The sequence below is a fragment of the Brassica napus genome, chromosome A8 (assembly GCF_020379485.1).
Source record: "Brassica napus cultivar Da-Ae chromosome A8, Da-Ae, whole genome shotgun sequence".
NCBI classification, from domain to species: Eukaryota; Viridiplantae; Streptophyta; class Magnoliopsida; order Brassicales; family Brassicaceae; genus Brassica; species Brassica napus.
The window spans coordinates 435,154-455,453 of NC_063441.1; the positions used below are offsets into that span (position 1 = coordinate 435,154).

Sequence of the window (20,300 nt, forward strand, 5' to 3'; positions counted from 1 at the left end):
ATAACATAGATATCTATTCTTATTTAATCTAGAACTGATATACATATAAGAATATATCACATGTTGCAAAAATGATAAAATGATTTTGAATTGGGGGAGTTGTGTAAACAAACTGAGCAAGGGAAAAATAAAAGAGGGGGAAGGAGTAGAGAGAGAGAGAGAGGCATTATTCCAGGAAACATTTATTACAGTGTGTCCCCTTGGTTATAATTTAATTTAATTTTGGGCTAAAGAGATATTTAATTTTCTGCGAAAATATAAATGTTATTGTTTTGCTCTTGTTCGATTCGATTCGATGTGATCCCGCGCCAACAAAGACTCTTTTCTTCTTCTACTCGTGAAAATTCGAGAGAGAGACGAGAAATAGAGATATACAGAAGAGCCGCATTTGAATTTACTGCTTCTGGGTCTCCTCCGATTCCGACAAGTTTAGAATTTTTAATCGAATCTTAGGTTTTGTCCCCAGAAGAATTTGTGGGGATGAATTTGGGGGAATTGAACAAGGTGTGGGAGATAAAGGCGTTGAAGAAGAAACCGAAGGAAGAAGAAGCGAGGAAGATTCTGGAGAAAGTGGCGAATCAGGTTCAACCTATTATGACTCGACGCAAATGGCGTGTCAAGCTTCTCTCCGAATTCTGGTAATTTTTTTTAATTAAAAAAGGGGCTCTCTTTCCTCTTTTAATCATCTGATTTCGAAATTGCTTGCAGCCCAACGAATCCAAGGCTATTGGGAGTGAATGTTAATAGAGGCGTTCATGTCAAATTGAGGCTTCGGAGGGTAAACCACGATGGAGATTTCTTATCCTACCACGAGATCCTTGACACTATGCTCCACGAGCTTTGCCACAATGCTCATGGTCCTCACAATGCTAGTTTTTATAAGCTTTGGGATGAACTTCGAAAGGTCCTTTCCTTTGCTTAATCTCATGTTTGATGTTTTTTTTTTTGTAAACGTAAGATGGTCTCTTTGTTGAATGCTAGTATCATTGTTCTAAGCTCATGCTAGCTGCAATCTCCTACCACTGTGCTTTATTTTAGATATAATCAATTTGGTGGAATTGTTATTCTTATGTAGGGGATAGTCATATGCCTTTTTGAAAAGAAAATGACAGTTAGATTTTGGCTACTTGTTACTAATTTTGTCCATGTGTTTGTTTTGTCTCAGGAATGTGAGGAGTTGATGTCAAAGGGTATCACAGGGACAGGCCAGGGCTTTGATGTTCCTGGCAAGCGCTTGGGTGGCTTTTCTCGTCAGCCTCCCCTCTCTTCTCTTCGCGTAACAGCAGCTAAAGCAGCTGAAAAGAGAGTGCGTGCGGGTAATTTGTTACCCTCAGGACCTCAACGCCTTGGTGGTGATAGCAGCATTATGTCAGATCTTACCCCAATCCAGGCTGCTGCAATGGCTGCTGAAAGGCGTTTACTTGATGACATCTGGTGTGGTTCCCAGTCCGCAGAGGCTTTAGAAGACCAAGAGAATTATAGTGACGCATGTGCGGAACCTGTTGTTTCGGTAAGGTCAGCAAAAAGAAGCAGTAGCTGCTCAAATGCTACCAGTTCATCATGCCCTCCATCTTCCTGGGGATCAGATGTCATTGATTTAACAGAGGAAGAAGCTTCTGAAAGTAGTAGATGTAGTAAAAGAAGTTGCAACCCAGCTGGTGATCAAGGTCCTTCGTCGTCCTCCAAAGATGAACCAATATCTGGTGTTATGAAATCATCAGAAACTTCACCATCCACCAGTTACAATGCAAACCAAGGCAGAGAAGAACCTGCAATGTGGGAGTGTGCAGAATGCACCTTATTGAACCCGGTGAGTGAGTCTTGTAAATAATATTATTTCCTCTGAGATTGTTTGTTTTTTTTTTTCGAATTGAAAATTGAAGCTTCCTGCTATCTATTTCGTTGAATTCATTTACTGTCTTGTTTATTCTGGAGCAGATGTTGGCTCCAATATGCGAGCTATGCACTGCGGCAAAGCCAAAGGAAAGAGAGATGAAGCACAACTTATGGTATTGCAAGTTCTGCACGCTTGAAAACGAGGTGAAGCTGGAGAAATGCGAGGCTTGTGGTCAGTGGAGATACTCGTATGGACAACCATTGTCGACTCGTGCTCCTAATGTCGGCACTTGAGGGAGTTCCTAGTGTTCTGCATGGACTAAAATTCCTGTCTTCGCCATATCTTTTTTGGCAACGAGCGATGACATGCTTCTCCATGTTATGTAAACCGAATACCAATTTTTTTTGTGGCTGCTAGGATTAGACCTTTTTAACTCCATTTGGTACAAAGAATATTTCTATTTGAAGCAAAACACAAAACAAAACTCAATGACAATACAGGTAGGTGGTTCTCAGAGGCTTTGGTGGCAACATGGGAGAGCAGGAATGCCATCGGAGCCCTTCACACAGATGAGAAAATGAGACAAGTAACTATGCTAAAATGAGTATTGCCATGCGAGCAAAGTCTCTGATCTTCATTTAGAAATAATCATTTGTCTAGCTCTATGGAGTTTGTATGTTATCTATATTAACGAAGGTTTGTTTGTGTACTCAATTTCTTTTAATTAAAAGGTAGTTATATGTCAGCGGACCCTTGCTGACTGAACTCTCACGCGGCTCATGCCTTTGATCATGGCTTATACTACATACAAGTGCGCTTTTTCATCATTGTGAAAGCCGATTTGACTTCTTTATTGTTTTTTTCTAACAGCATAGCATACAGTATTTTTATTATCTGAACAATGATCCCATGTTGGTAATTAAAAAAAGTGATATTGAATCAGGAGAGTTTATAATAAACAAAGTGAGAAAGGAGAAAAAAGGAGTGGGGGAAGGAAGAAACAGCGTTAATCCAGTGTGTCTTTGATTTTTATTTTTATTTTTCACTTTTGAAGAAAATTTTAATCTCCTGGCTGGGAGAAGATACTTTCACCTGTTTTGATCTTCTTCGATTCGATGTGATCCCGCCAACACAAAGCTCTCGCGAAAATCCTCCACCGTCGATTCTCCTCTCTCCCTCTCCGTTGATCTGCGGTTGTCTCGCCGGAACATTACGATATCAGAAGCTTGGTAGATATTTATTTTTATGAAGGGACGAGATTGATGATGCTTTGTGGTTCTCTGCGAGATCGAATACAGCCTTGGCTTCGCGACTACGTTAAGCTCCAATCTCTCGCCGTCTTCCTCATTTACATCCAGGTCACCCCTCCCTCTCTCTCTTCTTGGTTGATTCAAAATCGAGAGTCTAGGGTTCATCGATTCGTGATTGTTTTTTTCCAGATTGGTTGCGCCCTAATCGGATCACTAGGAGCATTATACAACGGCGTCTTACTGATCAACTTAGCGATTGCGTTGTTCGCGCTTGTGGCAATCGAAAGCAACAGCCAAAGCCTCGGCCGCACCTACGCCGTTCTCCTCTTCTGCGCTCTTCTCCTCGATATCTCCTGGTTCATCCTCTTCACCGAAGAGATTTGGTAATCCCTCTTTCGAATCAATCTTGACATTGCCTTTGAAATTGACAATAATAACATTCGATTTTATTGCAGGAGCATATCGGTGGAGACGTATGGAACCTTGTACATATTCTCAGTGAGGCTGACCATGGCCATGGAGATGATTGGCTTCTTTGTGAGGCTCTCTTCCTCTCTCTTGTGGTTTCAGATTTACAGGCTGGGAGCTTCTATTGTCGACACTTCTTCTTCGCTTCCTCGTGAAACGGATTCTGATTTGCGGAACAGCTTCTTGAATCCACCGACTCCTGCTATAATAGACAGGCAGTGTTCAGGTGCGGCTGAAGAGATCTTGGGTGGTTCTATCTACGACCCTGCCTACTACACCTCTCTTTTTGAAGACGCAGAGGCCCAATCCAATATGAATTCACCAAAGGTAACACAGGTAGGTGACTCTTGTTTATCTATCTAGTCAATCTTACCGCTTTGATGCCTGATTACTTTTATCAAGCAATCCATGTAGAAAGAGTATCCTGATTATTGTTCTCAACGGTTTTAGCTCTAGTGGATGCAATGCTTTGTACCGAGTCTGGGATCAATTAAGCGATAATATGATTCTTCTTGTCCTTCTATGGTCGATGCAAAGAACAAGAGCGCTTAGTAGTGAATGATAGATAACTTAGGATACTAACATAACACAGTCTACATAGTAATTAATAATGGGAAGTTTCAGCTGATAGAATTGAAGAAGTCACTCAGTCAATCCAAGTTTTTCATCCTTCTGTAGGTGAATCATTATTCAGCTGAGTACAATGGATCACCATCTGCTGCAGAAGCCTCCCGGATTAAGTCCCCCGGATCCAGATCATTGCATGCAATTGATGTTAGTCTCTCCATTAATTTCAACATTTTTCCATGTTTGTTTATGTGGCCTTTACTTGTCTCGTATATCACAATATAATAAGACTTTTATTTCTTTGTAGGAAGAGAAAGGGTTGAAGCAACAGGTGATATCTTCATCATCACTATGAGCAAACTCCATTCAAGAACGGTGGTGCTGTTTTAGCATCTAAACAAAGAAGTGCCTGCTTCGCATTAGCTGAGGTTAGAGGATTCGAAGACATGAGATAATCTCCATGTTATTTATAAAGGATAAGAAGATTATATACCACCTCCCAGAAGATGAGACTCTACATGTAGACGACAAGTAAGCATAGTTCCTACCTGCTTTTTTCATTATTTATTTTGTATGGAAATATTTATTTTTGGGGGTGGGGGTGTCTGTGGTTAGAATTAGAGTCAGAAAGTGTACTTTGATGCATCATATTGATTCTCCGGGTTTTTTCTTTTGTGTAAATGGAGATACATTTGTTTTGGTTGCAATGGATAGAGAGTATGATGATTCTGACATTGAGATGTCTCGTCCATGTGTGTTTGATATGAATCGTAAAGTAGATGATCTTGAGATTCCAAAAATATTGATAAACCAGCATCAGTCTGGTGGGTCGCACATGAGCATGAAGAAGAAGATTGTGGTTGCATGTTGCAGAGATGGTATGAAAGAATGTTGGGAGATGATCAGGTTTAGACATGGTTTTGGAAACTTGTGTCGAGTTTTCATAACTGGAGTTTGCTCTCCGACTTGAAACTAGAACCACCCATTGTTCGAGTTTCTACAACAAACTCTAAAACTTATTGGAACATCTGAAAATAAAAGAACACTGAAGTCTTCTTGTGTCCATCCGAGTTCGCAACGTTGGCAAAGTGTAATGCTCTTGATAAATAAATAAACGTGTAAGCCCATCTACAATAACTATATCAAAAAAATAAAGCCCACGAGAAAGTCGGGCGGATTGAAGCCAATAAAAAATAAACCCAAAATACACATGAGTTTATTGCAGTCATCTTATATATTAAAACAGAAGTCATGACTTCTTTTCATGTGTAATTTTTTAAGTTTGGACCATTCCTAGAAAATATCATATTTTACATAAGTTCATTATTATATCTTTTAATATATTTATCTTTTTATTTGAAATACAAATGAATATATTTAAAATGTTCTAACAAAATCTTTTTAAAATCTTCTTAGAATCTTTCTTAAATTTACTTTCAAAAATTAGTTAGTTTTAATTTAAATTATCATAAAATATAATTAGAAATTAAAATTGAATATAGTTTTGGTTTATAAACGAAAATTTAAATAAAATAAAATTAATTAATTTCACAAATACATTTACTAATATTTTTTAAAGATTTTGTTAGAAATAAATATTTATATTTATTTTAATTTTTTCAAATTTGTTTTCTAATAAAATAAAAATCATGATTTTTTGATGAGTGATATTTTTATTTGGATCATCATTTAAATTTTATAATAAATGTATATCACTAATGCTAATATACATAATATTTTTAACTACTTTAATCATAATATCTTTTATTTTTTTTTAAAAAAAATTAAAATTCTAACAAATCTCATGAAAAAGATTATAATAAGATCTTAATTGTCATAAATTGAATATAAATATTTTCAACTAATTTTGTAATTAGTAATGAAATGTTACTAAAAGAATAAAATTATATCCTATTTTATCAATTTTATAATAATATCTATCATTTTAAAATAAAAATGTTATACTGAACAAAATATGATAAAATTATTTTAAATTGATAAGTTAACATATTTTATTTTCATAAATATAAAATATTTATGCTAAAAATATAATATGTTGGAAGAACGGGTTAATATTAGTAAACTATATAATACATGTATAAAAATTTAACTTATCTTAAACTTTTTAATATACAGTAATTTATTATATAAAGTTAATAAACATTAGAAATTACTAAAAAAATCTAGCAGTTTTAATCACGGATCATGATTATAAATAAATTAAATACAAAATTGTTTTCATATATGTTGTTTCATGCATTAAAAATTTTAGTTTAGTAATCAAACGCAAATTCAATAAGACAAATATATAATAAGCAACATATATATATATATATATATATGTGATGAGTTTAATTTACAGCATGAAAACTATAAAATTATTATATTTGGCATAATTATACAAACATTTAAATATGTGAGTAACATTAAAAATATATAATAATTATGTAAAACAAATGTCTACATATATAAATGTGAAAATATATACCCGCACGGTTGTACGGGTGGAAATCTAGTCTTTATATGAAAAGTCATCTAATCAAATCAGTCAGCTGATCTAATTAGATTAAATTAAGAGTTATTTTCATATATAGACACTTTATGACTTTTTATTACAAGAAAGAGCAGTTGTTGCTACCAGGACACTTTTTGTTGGTTAAAGTCATCTTTGTCCTCAAAAAAGACAAACTAGACGTGGACATATCTGTAATATAACATATTCTTCTGATTTCTCTGGTTCGGGAGTTTAAAATTTAAAAATAAGAGAAGCTGATTGGTGGATTCCATAGACGTAGTGTGTTTTGCTTAATTATCTGAGATTGGCCCCGTGATAAAGTAAATAACTCTATATGTTTCAACTTTTCCCGAGTCTGATAACCTAATTTTACATTTTCCAGACCGTTTTTCCGACGACGACCAACAGGATTGGAGAACTGAGAAGCCGACGAATGAAGAACGCGTGTAAGAACGGAGAAGCAGGCGAACAAGATTTTCGGACGGAGAAGACGACGTCGTCTCGAAAGCGGAGAGCTTCAAAGGACAAGGCTAAAGGTTATATACTTTCCTTCCTCGCAGTTTCATTGATTTGGATTTCGGATTGGGGATTAAAGTTTTGATTTCTGGGTTTCAATTTTTCGAGTTTGGTAAGAGCCTGGCGTGAGGTGTTAGGGTTTCGATTTGGGGGCGCGGTTATAGATTTATGAAAAACTTCAATTAGGGTTTTGATTTGTAGATTAGAGTTTCGATTTAGGGGTGCGATTCTAGATTTCCAAGTTCTCTAAGTTTTCTTTCTGGTGTCTGTTTGTTTTACAGAGATGGCGCAAACTGAAGAGGGTGCGGTGAATGGAGGAAAAGGTCGAAGCTTGTTGCTAGTTTTGGTGTTTTGACAAAACTGTGGTCGGATGTACACCAACAAGTGTGTACATATGATCAACCATGATTTTGTACATATGTACACGCGTGTATTTGTAAATAATAAGTAATGTAGATATGAATATTCTTGTTGATAGGTTGACATGTATATGTTGTGTTTGTTGGTGTAGGAGCCGATACATATGAACAATATCCATGTGTACACCAAAGTAATGATATTCACATGTACACAAAAATGTATACTTTCCGATAATATAGCAATACCAATCTACTCCATTGCAAATTCATTTTTGTTTTTATTTTTTGAATACTTTCTACATTGAGAACCATTTAAAACATTATTATAAACTGGATCACATATTTCATTAGATGTATATTGTTTAAACCAACCACATGTATAGTGAATGAAATAAGTGTACACAAGGGAATATGTACATATGGACATTTGAAAGAGTGTGTACATATGGACAATAGAGAAAGAGTGTACATATGGACACTAGAGATCGAGAACTCGTGGATTGCAATATAGCCATAAATGTGTATTTTTATGACTTCAAAAATTTGATTGCTTTATATTAGATAGTTGTACGTAGTAGTATTTTGGGTTGGATGAATGGACTGGATCTTTGTGAGAACAATACTCACGTGTACACTTGATAACAATGTCCACGTGTATACCTAAATACAATATTAACATGTACATGATATACCACCGGAGGTGCCGCAGCCGTGACTGTGACGGTGAAGAACTCGTTGACGACATTGTTTTGTAATTCAAGCAAGGGCATGTCGGGAAAACGAGAACAATTCGTAACATTATTTCCCTGTCTATCGCGAAATTCCAACGGAAGTCACCGAAACTCCATTCACCGCCGATTAATCTAGAGAGATAATGGTCGAAGGTTGGTTTTTTGGATTTATCAGGACAAAAAAAGACAGATGATGAAGATGATGATGTGTTAAAAAATAGGATTAATCTGGACCATTCATATTAAAGCTACAATAGTAGATCTAATGGTTATAAAATAAGACAAATATAAATCTTGTCAAAGTGTACTAAAATTAATTTTGTCTGTTGGATAGGAGGGGAGATGTGTGGCCGAGGTTAATTCCCGCTTATTTTCTAGTTAGGTCAATAAAGTTTAGAGTTACAGTTAGTGTATTTTAGTTAGGAATCAATAGGTTGTTGGAAGAAAGTGTGTGTGTAGCAATAAGTGTCTTATTATGATATAAAAAGATGGAAAGTGACCCTGAGTGTAATTGTTTCTTAAATTAATTGGAAAGTCCACTCTGATTTAATCAGTCAGCTTATTAAAGACCCCCACACAGGGAGAAATCCAAGAAGAAGGATCTGGAACCTATCGGCCTTCTCCTCCTTTCCTCTCTCTCTATCTATATAATCCCACAAAAACCTAAACCCTTTCTTTGGGTTTTATTAGCTTTAAAAATCAGAGATTCCATCTGCTCTTGACGAAGAAGATTCCAAGGGTTCTTAGGTGCTTACTTTCTGTCATTTATCGCTCTCTCTCTCTCGCCTGATTTGTTCCATAGTTTTATGCTTTATTGGACTCATTGCCACGCAGATTCTTCATCTCTTCGTTGAAAAATGGTTTTTTTTCATGGAGACTTGTTCTAGGGTTTGATGCTGCTCCTTCTTCGTTCATGAAAATATCTAAAGCTGACGATTGATGTTAGATTCGTCTTGTAACGAGATTCACTATTTTGGTTGAAGGCTGAGAGTGTTTGTTTTGGCTATTATGAACAGGAGGAATCAATCAATCAAACCATGGAAGAAGAAGAAGCTGCAGTTGCATACTGGTGCCACATGTGCTCTCGAACTGTGGATCCACTAATGGAAGCTGAGACCAAATGCCCCTTTTGCGCTAGTGGCTTTGTTGAAGAGATGGCCGAGGAACAAGAACAAGAACACTCTCCAATTACCAATTCTCTCTTGGCTCCCATCTTGATGCAAGTCATCAATGAATCTTCCCTCCGCACAAGCAACCAAAGTGTTGATGAAGATGCTCAAACCGAATCTGGAAACGATGTGGATTCTCAGCTCCAAGAGATTCTCAGGAGGAGAAGGGCAAGACGTTCCGTTTCCGTTATGCCATTACTTGATGGTGATGGTGATGGTGACAGAGAGAGAGGAAGCTTGATCGTGGTCTCTGGTGCTTCTTTGAGTGAGTATTTCATCGGTCCTGGCTTCGAAGCCCTGCTTCAGCGTTTAACAGATAACGATCCCAACAGATACGGAACACCTCCTGCTCAAAAAGAAGCTGTTGAGGCTTTGGCTAGCGTCAAAATCCTGGAGCCTACTCTGCAGTGTTCGGTTTGTTTGGATGAATTTGAGATTGGGGTGGAAGCCAAAGAGATGCCTTGTGAGCACAAGTTTCACGGCGAATGCTTGCTCCCGTGGCTCGAGCTTCATAGTTCCTGTCCGGTTTGTAGGTACGAGTTACCTTCGGACGAGACAAAGACGGAGACTGCAAGAACACAACCAAATGGTGACGGTGGTGGAAGTGAGTCTTCTTCTTTTTCAAGCATCCAAGAAGGAAGTGAGAATAGCGATGGAAGTCACCACCCTGAGGAGGAGGAGGAAGAGGACAGCGATGATGATGGTGATGATGGGGTTGAATTCTCAATCCCGTGGCTGCTTAGCAGCTTGTTCTCGTCATCCCAAGACAGCAGCAATCCATCGAGTGGTACACACTGAAAACAAAAACAACGAAAGCTTTTGATATGGTCATGTAGCCACTTAACCTGTTTTGCTTTTATGGTCTGTACATAAGCTTCCCAGACTTGGTTGAATGCTCTCTAGCTACCACCCTTTGGTAAACAAAAATCTATGAGTTTGTGTTTAGTCCCCAAACTTTATGGTTGGTTTACTTATAACGCTTCATTATATCTCCTTGCCTATGCGCCTGAAGTGCTTATATTATACTACCTCTCTCCGATTGATCTTACCTCAAAGAAGGCAAAATTTATATGAATTTGTCAGGCTTTATCTTTAAACATATTCTACATCTGTATTAATGTATATTAAACTCTTTTTAATGGTACATAATCATCGTTTAATTTTTTTGTAAATTAATTTTAAAAAACTTCAATAATATTCTCTAAATTGGTTGACTAACCAATATAAAATCGCTATTCTCTAGAAAAACGGAGACAAAAAAGGTTCCAAACCTCTTTGACTTTCCTCATATGTTATTGTCGTTTTAAAATTTCTAAACACATTCTACATTGGGGAAATTACATGTTTACCACTTTCATGGTACCACTTTTCATTTTTACCACCACTAATGAAACATTTTCAAAAATACCTTCTTCATTAAGTGGCAAAAGACTCTTATGCCCTTATTATTTATATATATAATAAATTATTATTTAAATAAAAAAATAAAAAAATAAAAAAAAATAAAAAAAAAATAAAAAAAAAATAAAAAAATAATTTTTTTTATGTTTTCGAATTATACTTTTTCAAATTCGAACTTTTTTATAAAAAAAAAAATTTTGAATTTTTTCGAATTTTTTTTATTTTTTTTTCAAATTTCTTTTTGAAAAACTAAAATTATGTTTGAAACTATTTTTTAAAATTTTTTATATATTTTTTAAGTATTTATATATTTTTTAGAATTATAAATTTCACATTCCAAAAACCCTACCCCACCCCTCAACTCTAAACCCTAAGTCTAGATTAGTTAACCCTAAGGGTATAATTGTATTTTATCCTTCATTAAAAGAGAGTGTAAAAGTGGTTAGTGTAAACATGAAAAGTGGTACTATGAATGTGGTATTTGTGGCAATTTCCCTTCTACATTTGTAATAATGTATATTAAACTTTCTTTAATGGTACATGGGCATCGTTTAAATTTTTTGTCAATTAGTTTAGTAAAACTTCATAATACTCCCTAAATTAGTTCACTAGCCACTATAAAATCGATATTCCCTAGATAAATAGATACAACAAAGGTTTCAAACCTCTTTGACCTTCATCATATGTTAGTGAAGAATGCAACTATGCATTAAAATAGAATTTTCATTTTTTTTTTATTTTTCTCAAAATCGATGGGATAACTAATCCATACAAAAATATTTAATTTTTTGGTAAATGCTTTATATACTGAAGCCCATGATCTTTAATGTTGTTTTAAAATATCTAAACAAATTCTACATTTGTATTAATGTATATTAAACTCTCTTTCATGGTACATGGGCATAGTTTAAATTTTTTGTCAATTAATTTAGTAAAACTTCATAATACTCCCTAAATTGGTTGAATAACCACTATAAAATCGCTATTCTATAGAAAAACGGAGACAACAAAGGTTCCAAACCTCTTTGACCTTCATCATATGTTAGTGAATGTTGCAATTATGCATTAAAATAGAATTTTCATTTTTTTGTATTTTTCTCAAACTCTATGGGTTAATCCCAACGAAAATATTTAATTTTTTGGTAGATCCTCTATATACTGAAGCCTATGATTTTTCGTGTTGTTTTAAAAAATTTAAATACATTTTACATTTGTATTAATGTATATTAAAATATCTTTCATGGTACATGGGCATCGTTTAAATGTTTTGTCAATTAATTTAGTAAAACTTCATAATACTCCCTAAATTGGTTGACTACCACAATAAATTGTTATTCTCTAGAAAAACGGAGACAACAAAGGGTTAACCCCTACGAAAATTTTCTTTTTTTTTTATTTTTTCTCAAAATCAATGGGTTAACCCCTACGAAAATATTTAATTTTTCGGTAAATGCCCTATATACTGAAGCCTATGATTTTAGTGTAGTTATAAAATTTTTAAACACATTCTACATTTGTATTAATGTATATTAAACTCTCATTAATGGTACATGGGCATCGTTTAATTTTTTTGTCAATTAATTTAGTAAAACTTCATAATACTCCCTACATTGGTTGACTAACCACTATAAAATCGCTATTCCCTAGACAAACGGAGACAACAAAGGTTTCAAGCCTCTTTGACCTTTATCATATGTTAGTGAAGAATATAAGTATGAATTAAAATATAATATTCCATTTTTTGAATTTTTCTTAAAATCTATGTGTTAACCCCTACGAAAATATTTACTTTTTCGGTAAATGCTCTATATACTAAAGCCTATGATTTTTATTGTAGTTTTAAAATTTCTAAACACATTCTACATTTGTAATAATGTATATTAAACTCTCTTTAGTGGTACATGGGCATCGTTTAAATTTTTTGTCAATTCGTTTAGTAAAACTTCATAATACCCCCTAAATTGGTTGACTAACCACTATAAAATTGCTACTCCCTAGAAACACGGAGACAACAAAGGTTCTAAACCTCTTTGACCTTCATCATATGTTAGTGAAGGATGCAACTATGCATTAAAATAGAATTTTCATTTTTTTTTTATTTTTTAAACCCTACGAAAATATTTAATTTTTAGGTAAATCCTCTATATACTGAAGCCTATGATTTTTCGTGTTGTTTTAAAATTTCTAATAACGTTATACATTTGTATTTATGTATATTAAACTCCCTTTCATGGTACATGGGCATCGTTTAAAAGTGTTGTCAATTAATTTAGTAAAATTTTATAATACTCCGTAAATTGGTTGAATACCACAATAAATTGCTATTCTCTAGAAAAATTGGAGACAACAAAGGTTCCAAACCTCTCTGACATTCATCACATGTTAGTGAAGGATGCAACTATGCATTAAAATAAAATTTACTTTTTTTTGAATTTTTCTCAAAATCTATGGGTTAATCCCTACGAATATGTTTAATTTTTCGGTAAATGCTCTATATACTGAAGCCTATGATCTTTAATGTTGTTTTAAAATTTCTAAACACATTCTACATATGTATTAATGTATATTAAACCCTATTTAATGGTACATGGTCATCGTTTAAATTTTTTATCAATTAATTTAGTAAACCTTCATAATACTCCCTAAATTGGTTGACCAACCACTATAAAATCACTATTCCCTAGAAAAACGGAGACAATAAAGGTCCCAAACCTCTTTGACCTTCATCATATGTTAGTGAAGGATGCAACTATGCATTAAAATAAAATTTTCATTTTTTTGAATTTTTCTCAAAATCTATGGGTTAACACCCCTACGAAAATATTTAATTTTTCGGTAAATGCTATATATACTGAAGCCTATGAATTTTATTGTAGTTTTAAAATTTCTAAACACATTCTACATTTGTATTAATGTATGTTAAACTCTCTTTAATGGTACATGGACATCTTTTAAATTTTTTGTCAATTAATTTAGTAAAACTTCATAATACTCCCTAAATTGGTTCATTAGCCACTATAAAATCTCTATTCCCTAGAAAAACAGAGACAAAAAAGGTTCCAAACCTCTTTGACCTTCATCATATGTTCGAGAAGGATGCAACTATGAATTAAAATAGAATTTTCATTTTTTTTACTTTTCTCAAAATCTATGGGTTAACAGCCCCTACAAAAATATTTAATTTTTCGGTAAATGCTCTATAAACTGAAGCCCGTGATCTTTAGTGTTGTTTTAAAATTTCTAAACACATTCTACATTTGTATTAATGTATATTAATCTCTCTTTCATGGTACATGGGCATCGTTTAAATTTTTTGTCAACTAATTTAGTAAAACTTCATAATACTCCCTAAATTAGTTGACTAACCACTATAAAATCGCAATTCTCTAGAAAAACAGAGACGACAAAGGTTCCAAACCTCTTTGACGTTCATCATATGTTAGTGAAGGATGTAACTATGCATTAAAGTAGAATTTTCATTTTTTTTGAATTTTTCTCAAAATCAATGGGATAACACTTACGAAAATATTTAATTTTTCGGCAAATGCTCTATATACTGAAGCCTATGATTTTTAGTGTAGTTTTAAATTGTTTAAATACATTCTACATTTGTATTAGTATATATTAAACTCTCTTTAATGGTACATGGACATCGTTTAAATATTTTGTCAATTAATTTAGTAAAACTGCATAATACTCCCTAAATTGGTTGACTAACAACTATAAAATCGTTATTCCCTAGAATAATGGAGACAAAAAAGGTTTCAAACCTCTTTGACCTTCATCACATGTTAGTGAAGGATGTAACTATAAATTAAAATAAAATTTCCATTTTTTTGAATTTTTCTCAAAATTTATGGGTCCCTACGAAAATAGTTAATTTTTCGGTAAATGCTCTATATACTGAAGCCTATGTTTTGTATTGTAGTTTTAAAATTTCTAAACACATTCTACATTTGTATTAATGTATATTAAACTCTCTTTAATGGTACATTGGAATCTTTTATTTTTTTTTGGTTAATTAGTTTAGTAAAACTTCATAATACTCCCTAAATTGGTTCACTAGCCACTATAAAATCTCCATTCCCTAAAAAAACGGAGAAAAAAGGTTACAAACCTCTTTGATCTTCATCATATGTTAGTGAAGGATGCAACCATGCATTAAAATAAAATTTTCATTTTTTTTATTTTTCTCCAAATCTATGGGTTCACCCCTACGAAAATATTTATTTTTTCGGCAAATGCTCTATATACTGAAGCTCATGATCTTTAGTGTTGTTTTAAAATTTCTAAACACATTCTACATTTGTATTAATGTATATTAATCTCTCTTTCATGGTACATGGGCATCGTTTAAATTTGTTTTGTCAACTAATTTAGTATAACTTCATAATACTCCCTAAATCAGTTGAGTAACCACTATAAAATCGCTATTCTCTAGAAAACCGGAGACGGCAAAGGTTCCAAACCTCTTTGACGTTCATCATATGTTAGTGAAGGATGTAACTATGCATTAAGATAGAATTTTCATTTTTTTTTGAATTTTTCTCAAAATCTATTGGTTTGCCCCTACGAAAATATTTAATTTTTCGGTAAATGATCTATATATTAAAGCCTATGATCTTTAGTTTTGTTTTAAAATTTCTAAACACATTCTACTTTTTTATTAATGTATATTAAACTCTCTTTAATTGTTCATGGGCATCGTTTAAATTTTTTGTCAATTAATTTAGTAAAACTTCATAATACTCTCTAAATTGGTTGACTAACCACTATAAAATCGCTGTTCTCTAGAAAAACGGAGACAACAAAGGTCCCAAACCTTTTTGACCTTCATCACATGTTAGTGAAGGATGCAAGTATGCATTAAAATAGAGTTTTCATTTTTTTAAAAATTTTCTCAAAATCTATGGGCTAACAACCCCTACGAAAATATTTAATTTTTCGGTAAATGCTCTATATACTGAAGCCTATGATTTTTATTGTAGTTTTAAAATTTCTAAACACATTTTACATTTGTATTAAAGTATATTAAACTATCTTTAATGGTACATGGTCATCGTTTAAATTTTTTTGTCAATTAATTTAGTAAAACTTCATTATACTCCCTAAATTGGTTGACTAACCACTATAAAATCGCTATTCCCTAGAAAAACAGAGACAACAAAGGTTCCAAACCTCTTTGTCCTTCATCATATGTTACTGAAGGATGAAACTAAGCATTAAAATAGAAATTTCATTTTTTTTATTTTTTCTCAAAATCTATGGGTACGAAAATATTTAATTTTTCGGTAAATGCTCTATATACTGAAGCCTATGATTTTTATTGTAGTTTTAAAATTTCTAAACACATTCTAAATTTGTATTAAAGTATATTAAACTCTCTTTAATGGTACAAGGTCATCGTTTAAATTTTTTGTCAATTAATTTAGTAAAAGTTCATAATACTCTCTAAATTGGTTGACTAACCACTATAAAATCACTATTCCCTAGAAAAACAAAGACAACAAATGTTCCAAACCTCTTTGACCTTCATTATATGTTAGTGAAGGATGCAACTATGCATTAAAATAAAATTTTCATTTTTTTTGAAATTTTCTCAAAATCTATGGGTTAACCCCCTACGAAATATTTAATTTTTCGGTAAATGCTCTATATACTAAAGCCTATGATTTTTATTGTAGTTTTAAAATTTCTAAACACATTCTATAATTGTATTAATGTATATTAAACTATCTTTAATGGTACATGGTCATCGTTTAAATTTTGTTTGTCAACTAATTTAGTATAACTTCATAATACTCCCTAAATCAGTTCACTAACCACTATAAAATCGCTATTCTCTAGAAAACCGGAGACGACAAAGGTTCCAAATGTCTTTAACGTTCATCATATGTCAGTGAAGGATGTAACTATGCAATAAAATAGAATTTTCATATTTTTGAATTTTTTTCAAAATCTATGGGTTAACCCTTACGAAAATATTTAATTTTTCGGTAAATGATCTATATACTGAAGCCTATGATCTTTAGTGTTGTTTTAAAATTTCTAAACACATTCTACATTTGTATTAATGTATATTAATCTCTCTTTCATGGTACATGGGCTATCGTTTAAATTTATTGTCAATTAATTTAGTAAAACTTCATAATACTCCCTAAATTGGTTGACTAACCTCTATAAAATCGATATTCCCTAGATAAACGGAGACAACAAAGGTCCCAAACCTTTTTGACATTCATCACATGTTATTGAAGGATGCAAGTATGCATTAAAATAGAATTTTCATTTTTTTTTGAAATTTTCTCAATATCTATGGGTTAACTCCTACGAAAATATTTAATTTTTCGGTAAATGCTCTATATACTGAAACCTATGATTTTTATTGTAGTTTTAAAATTTTAAACACATTCTACATTTGTATTAATGTATATTAAACTCTCTTTAATGATACATGGTCATCGTTTAAATTTTTTGTCAATTAATTTAGTAAAACTTTATAATACTTCCTAAATTGGTTGACTAACCACTATAAAATCGCTATTCCCTAGAAAATCAAAGACAACAAAGGTTCCAAACCTCTTTCTCTTTCATCATATGTTAGTAAAGGATGAAACTATGCACTAAAATATAATTTTCATTTTTTTGAATTTTTCTCAAAATCTACGGGTTTAACCCCTACAAAAATATTTAATTTTTTGGTAAATGCTCTATATACTGAACCCCATGATCTTTAGTGTTGTTTTAAAATTTCTAAACAAATTCTACATTTGTATTAATGTATATTAAACTCTCTTTCATGATACATGGGCATATTTTAAATTTTTAAAAAAATTAATTTAGTAAAACTTCATAATATTCCCTAAATTGGTTGAATAACCACTATAAAATCGCTATTCTCTAGAAAAACGGACACAACAAAGGTTCCAAACCTCTTTGACCTTCATCATAGGTTAGTGAAGAATGCAACTATGCATTAAAATAGACTTTTAATTTTTTTAAATTTTTCTCAAAATCTATGTGTTAATCCCTACGAAAATATTTAATTTCGGTAAATGCTCTATATCCTGAAGCCTATGATTTTATTGTAGTTTTAAAATTTCTAAAAACATTCTACATTTGTAATAATGTATATTAAAGTCTCTTTAATGATACATGGGCATCGTTTAAATTTTTTGTCAATTAGTTTAGTAAAACTTCATAATACTCCCTAAATTGGTTCACTAGCCACTATAAAATCGCTATTCCCTAGAAAAGCAGAGACAGCAGAGGTTTCAAACCTCTTTGACATTCATCATATGTTAGTGAAGGATGCAACTATGGATTAAAATATAATTTTCATTTTTGTTTTCTCAAAATCTATAGGTTAACCCCTACGAAAATATTTAATTTTTCGGTAAATGCTCTATATACTGAAGCCCATGATCTTTAGTGTTGTTTTAAAATTTCTAAACACATTCTACATTTGTATTAATGTATATTAAACTCTCTTTAATGGTACATGGGCATAGTTTAAATTTTTGTCAATTAATTTAGTAAAACTTCATAATACTTCCCAAATTGGTTGACTAACCACTTTAAAATCGCTATTCCCTAGAAAAACGGAGACAACAAAGGTTCTAAGCCTCTTTGACCTTCATAATATGTTAGTGAAAGATGCAACTATGCATTAAAATAGAATTTTAATTTTTTTTTATTTTTCTCCAAATCTATAGGTTAACCCCTACGAAAATATTTATTTTTTCGGCTAGTGTTGTTTTAAAATTTCTAAACACATTCTACATTTGTATTTATGTATATTAATCTCTCTTTAATGGTACATGGGAATCGTTTAAATTTTTGTCAATTAATTTAGTAAAACTTCATAATACTCCCAAAATTAGTTTACTAACCACTATAAAATTGCAATTCTCTAGAAAAACGGAGACGACAAAGGTTCCAGACCTCTTTGACGTTCATCATATGTTAGTGAAGGATGTAACTATGCATTAAAATCGAATTTTCATTTTTTTTGAATTTTTCTCAAAATCAATAGGATAACCCCCTGCGAAAATATTTAATTTTTCGGTAAATGCTCTATATACTGAAGCCTATGATTTTTAGTGTAGTTTTAAAATTTTTAAACACATTCTACATTTGTATTAGTATATATTAAACTCTCTTTAACGGTACATGGGCATTGTTTAAACTTTTTGTCAATTAATTTAGTAAAACTACATAATACTCCCTAAATTGGTCGACTAACAACTATAAAATCGCTATTCCCTAGAAAAACGAAGACAACAAATGTTTCAAACCTCTTTGACCTTCATCACATGTTAGTGAAGGATGTAACTATAAATTAAAATAGAATTTTCATTTTTTTTGAATTTTTCTCAAAATCTATGGGTTCACCCCGATGAAAATATTTAATTTTCGGTAAATGCTCTATATACTGAAGCCTATGATTTTTAGTGTAGTTTTAAAATTTCTAAAATGAATATTAAAATCTCTTTAATTGTTTATGGGCATCGTTTAAATTTTTTGTCAATTAATTTAGTAAAACTTCATAATACTCTCTAAATCAGTTGACTAACAACTATAAAATCGCTATTCTCTAGAAAACCGGAGACGACAAAGGTTCCAAACGTCTTTAACGTTCATCATATGTTAGTGAAGGATGTAACTATGCATTAAAATAGAATTTTCATTTTTTTGAATTTTTCTCAAAATCTATGGGTTAACCCTTACGAAAATATTTAATTTTTCTGTAAAAGATCTATATACTGAAGCCTATGATCTTTAGTGTTGTTTTAAAATTTCTAAACACATTCTACATTTGTATTAATGTATATTAATCTCTCGTTCATGGTACATGGGCCATCATTTAAATTTATTGTCAATTAATTTAGTAAAACTTCATAATACTCCCTAAATTGGCTGACTAACCTCTACAAAATCGTTATTCCCTAGATAAACGGAGACAACAAAGGTCTCAAACCTCTTTGACCTTCATCACATGTTAGTGAAGGATGCAAGTATGCATTAAAATAGAATTTTCATTTTTTTTTGAAATTTTCTCAAAATCTATGGGTTAACCCCTACGAAAAATATTTAATTTTTTGGTAAATGCTCTATATACTGAAGCCTATGATTTTTATTGTAGTTTTAAAATTTCTAAACACATTCTACATATTTATTAATGTATATTAAACCTTATTTAATGGTACTTGGTCATCGTTTAAATTTTTTGTCAATTAATTTAGTAAACCTTCATAATACTCCCTAAATTGGTTCATTAGCAACTATAAAATCTCTATTCCCTAGAAAAAGGGAGACAAAAAAGGTTCCAAACCTCTTTGACCTTCATCATAAGTTAGAGAATGATGCAACTATGAATTAAAATAGAATTTTCATTTTTTTTATTTTTCTCAAAATCTATGGGTTAACAGCTAGCCCCTACAAAAATATTTAATTTTTCGGTAAATGCTTTATAAACTGAAGCCCG

General features: G+C 32.1%; 3 protein-coding genes and 1 long non-coding RNA gene across 6 annotated transcripts; all 4 read left to right on the forward strand.

Annotated features, from left to right (window-relative positions):
- The first annotated feature begins 83 nt into the window (after positions 1-83).
- On the forward strand, positions 84-2,297 carry LOC106429059. Its single transcript, XM_013869802.2, has 4 exons — positions 84-638; positions 709-904; positions 1,166-1,810; positions 1,939-2,297. The coding sequence occupies exons 1-4, from the start codon at positions 481-483 to the stop codon at positions 2,128-2,130; spliced, it is 1,191 nt and encodes a 396-aa protein (XP_013725256.2). The 5' UTR covers positions 84-480; the 3' UTR covers positions 2,131-2,297.
- A 443-nt stretch (positions 2,298-2,740) lies between these two features.
- On the forward strand, positions 2,741-4,856 carry BNAA08G29280D. Of its 2 annotated transcripts, none has more exons than XM_048738408.1 (5): positions 2,741-3,195; positions 3,277-3,470; positions 3,543-3,891; positions 4,234-4,329; positions 4,430-4,856. In XM_048738408.1, the coding sequence occupies exons 1-5, from the start codon at positions 3,100-3,102 to the stop codon at positions 4,475-4,477; spliced, it is 783 nt and encodes a 260-aa protein (XP_048594365.1). In that variant the 5' UTR covers positions 2,741-3,099; the 3' UTR covers positions 4,478-4,856. The 2 variants fall into 2 exon arrangements, with proteins under 2 accessions (XP_048594365.1, XP_048594366.1); XM_048738409.1 differs by having other exon boundaries at positions 2,759-3,195; positions 3,543-3,882.
- Positions 4,857-6,693: 1,837 nt separating this feature from the next.
- Positions 6,694-8,761, forward strand: LOC125577227. Its single transcript, XR_007315581.1, has 2 exons — positions 6,694-7,173; positions 7,435-8,761. It is a non-coding gene; the product is annotated as an uncharacterized LOC125577227 (long non-coding RNA).
- Positions 8,762-8,826: 65 nt separating this feature from the next.
- Positions 8,827-10,405, forward strand: LOC125577226 (E3 ubiquitin-protein ligase SIRP1-like). 2 transcript variants are annotated; one of them, XM_048738407.1, is made up of 2 exons: positions 8,827-8,990; positions 9,260-10,405. In XM_048738407.1, the coding sequence occupies exon 2, from the start codon at positions 9,281-9,283 to the stop codon at positions 10,208-10,210; it is 930 nt and encodes a 309-aa protein (XP_048594364.1). In that variant the 5' UTR covers positions 8,827-8,990; positions 9,260-9,280; the 3' UTR covers positions 10,211-10,405. The 2 variants fall into 2 exon arrangements, with proteins under 2 accessions (XP_048594364.1, XP_048594363.1); XM_048738406.1 differs by lacking the exon at positions 8,827-8,990 and adding an exon at positions 9,006-9,131.
- Positions 10,406-20,300: the final 9,895 nt, after the last annotated feature.

Coding starts and splice junctions, on each gene's coding strand:
- LOC106429059 (XM_013869802.2), top strand. CDS start 481: ATGAATTTGGGGGAATTGAACAAGGTGTGGGAGATAAAGGCGTTGAAG. Junction 639..708: donor AAGCTTCTCTCCGAATTCTG/GTAATTTTTTTT, acceptor AATTGCTTGCAG/CCCAACGAATCCAAGGCTAT. Junction 905..1,165: donor TTTGGGATGAACTTCGAAAG/GTCCTTTCCTTT, acceptor GTTTTGTCTCAG/GAATGTGAGGAGTTGATGTC.
- BNAA08G29280D (XM_048738408.1), top strand. CDS start 3,100: ATGATGCTTTGTGGTTCTCTGCGAGATCGAATACAGCCTTGGCTTCGC. Junction 3,471..3,542: donor CTCTTCACCGAAGAGATTTG/GTAATCCCTCTT, acceptor ATTTTATTGCAG/GAGCATATCGGTGGAGACGT. Junction 4,330..4,429: donor GATCATTGCATGCAATTGAT/GTTAGTCTCTCC, acceptor ATTTCTTTGTAG/GAAGAGAAAGGGTTGAAGCA.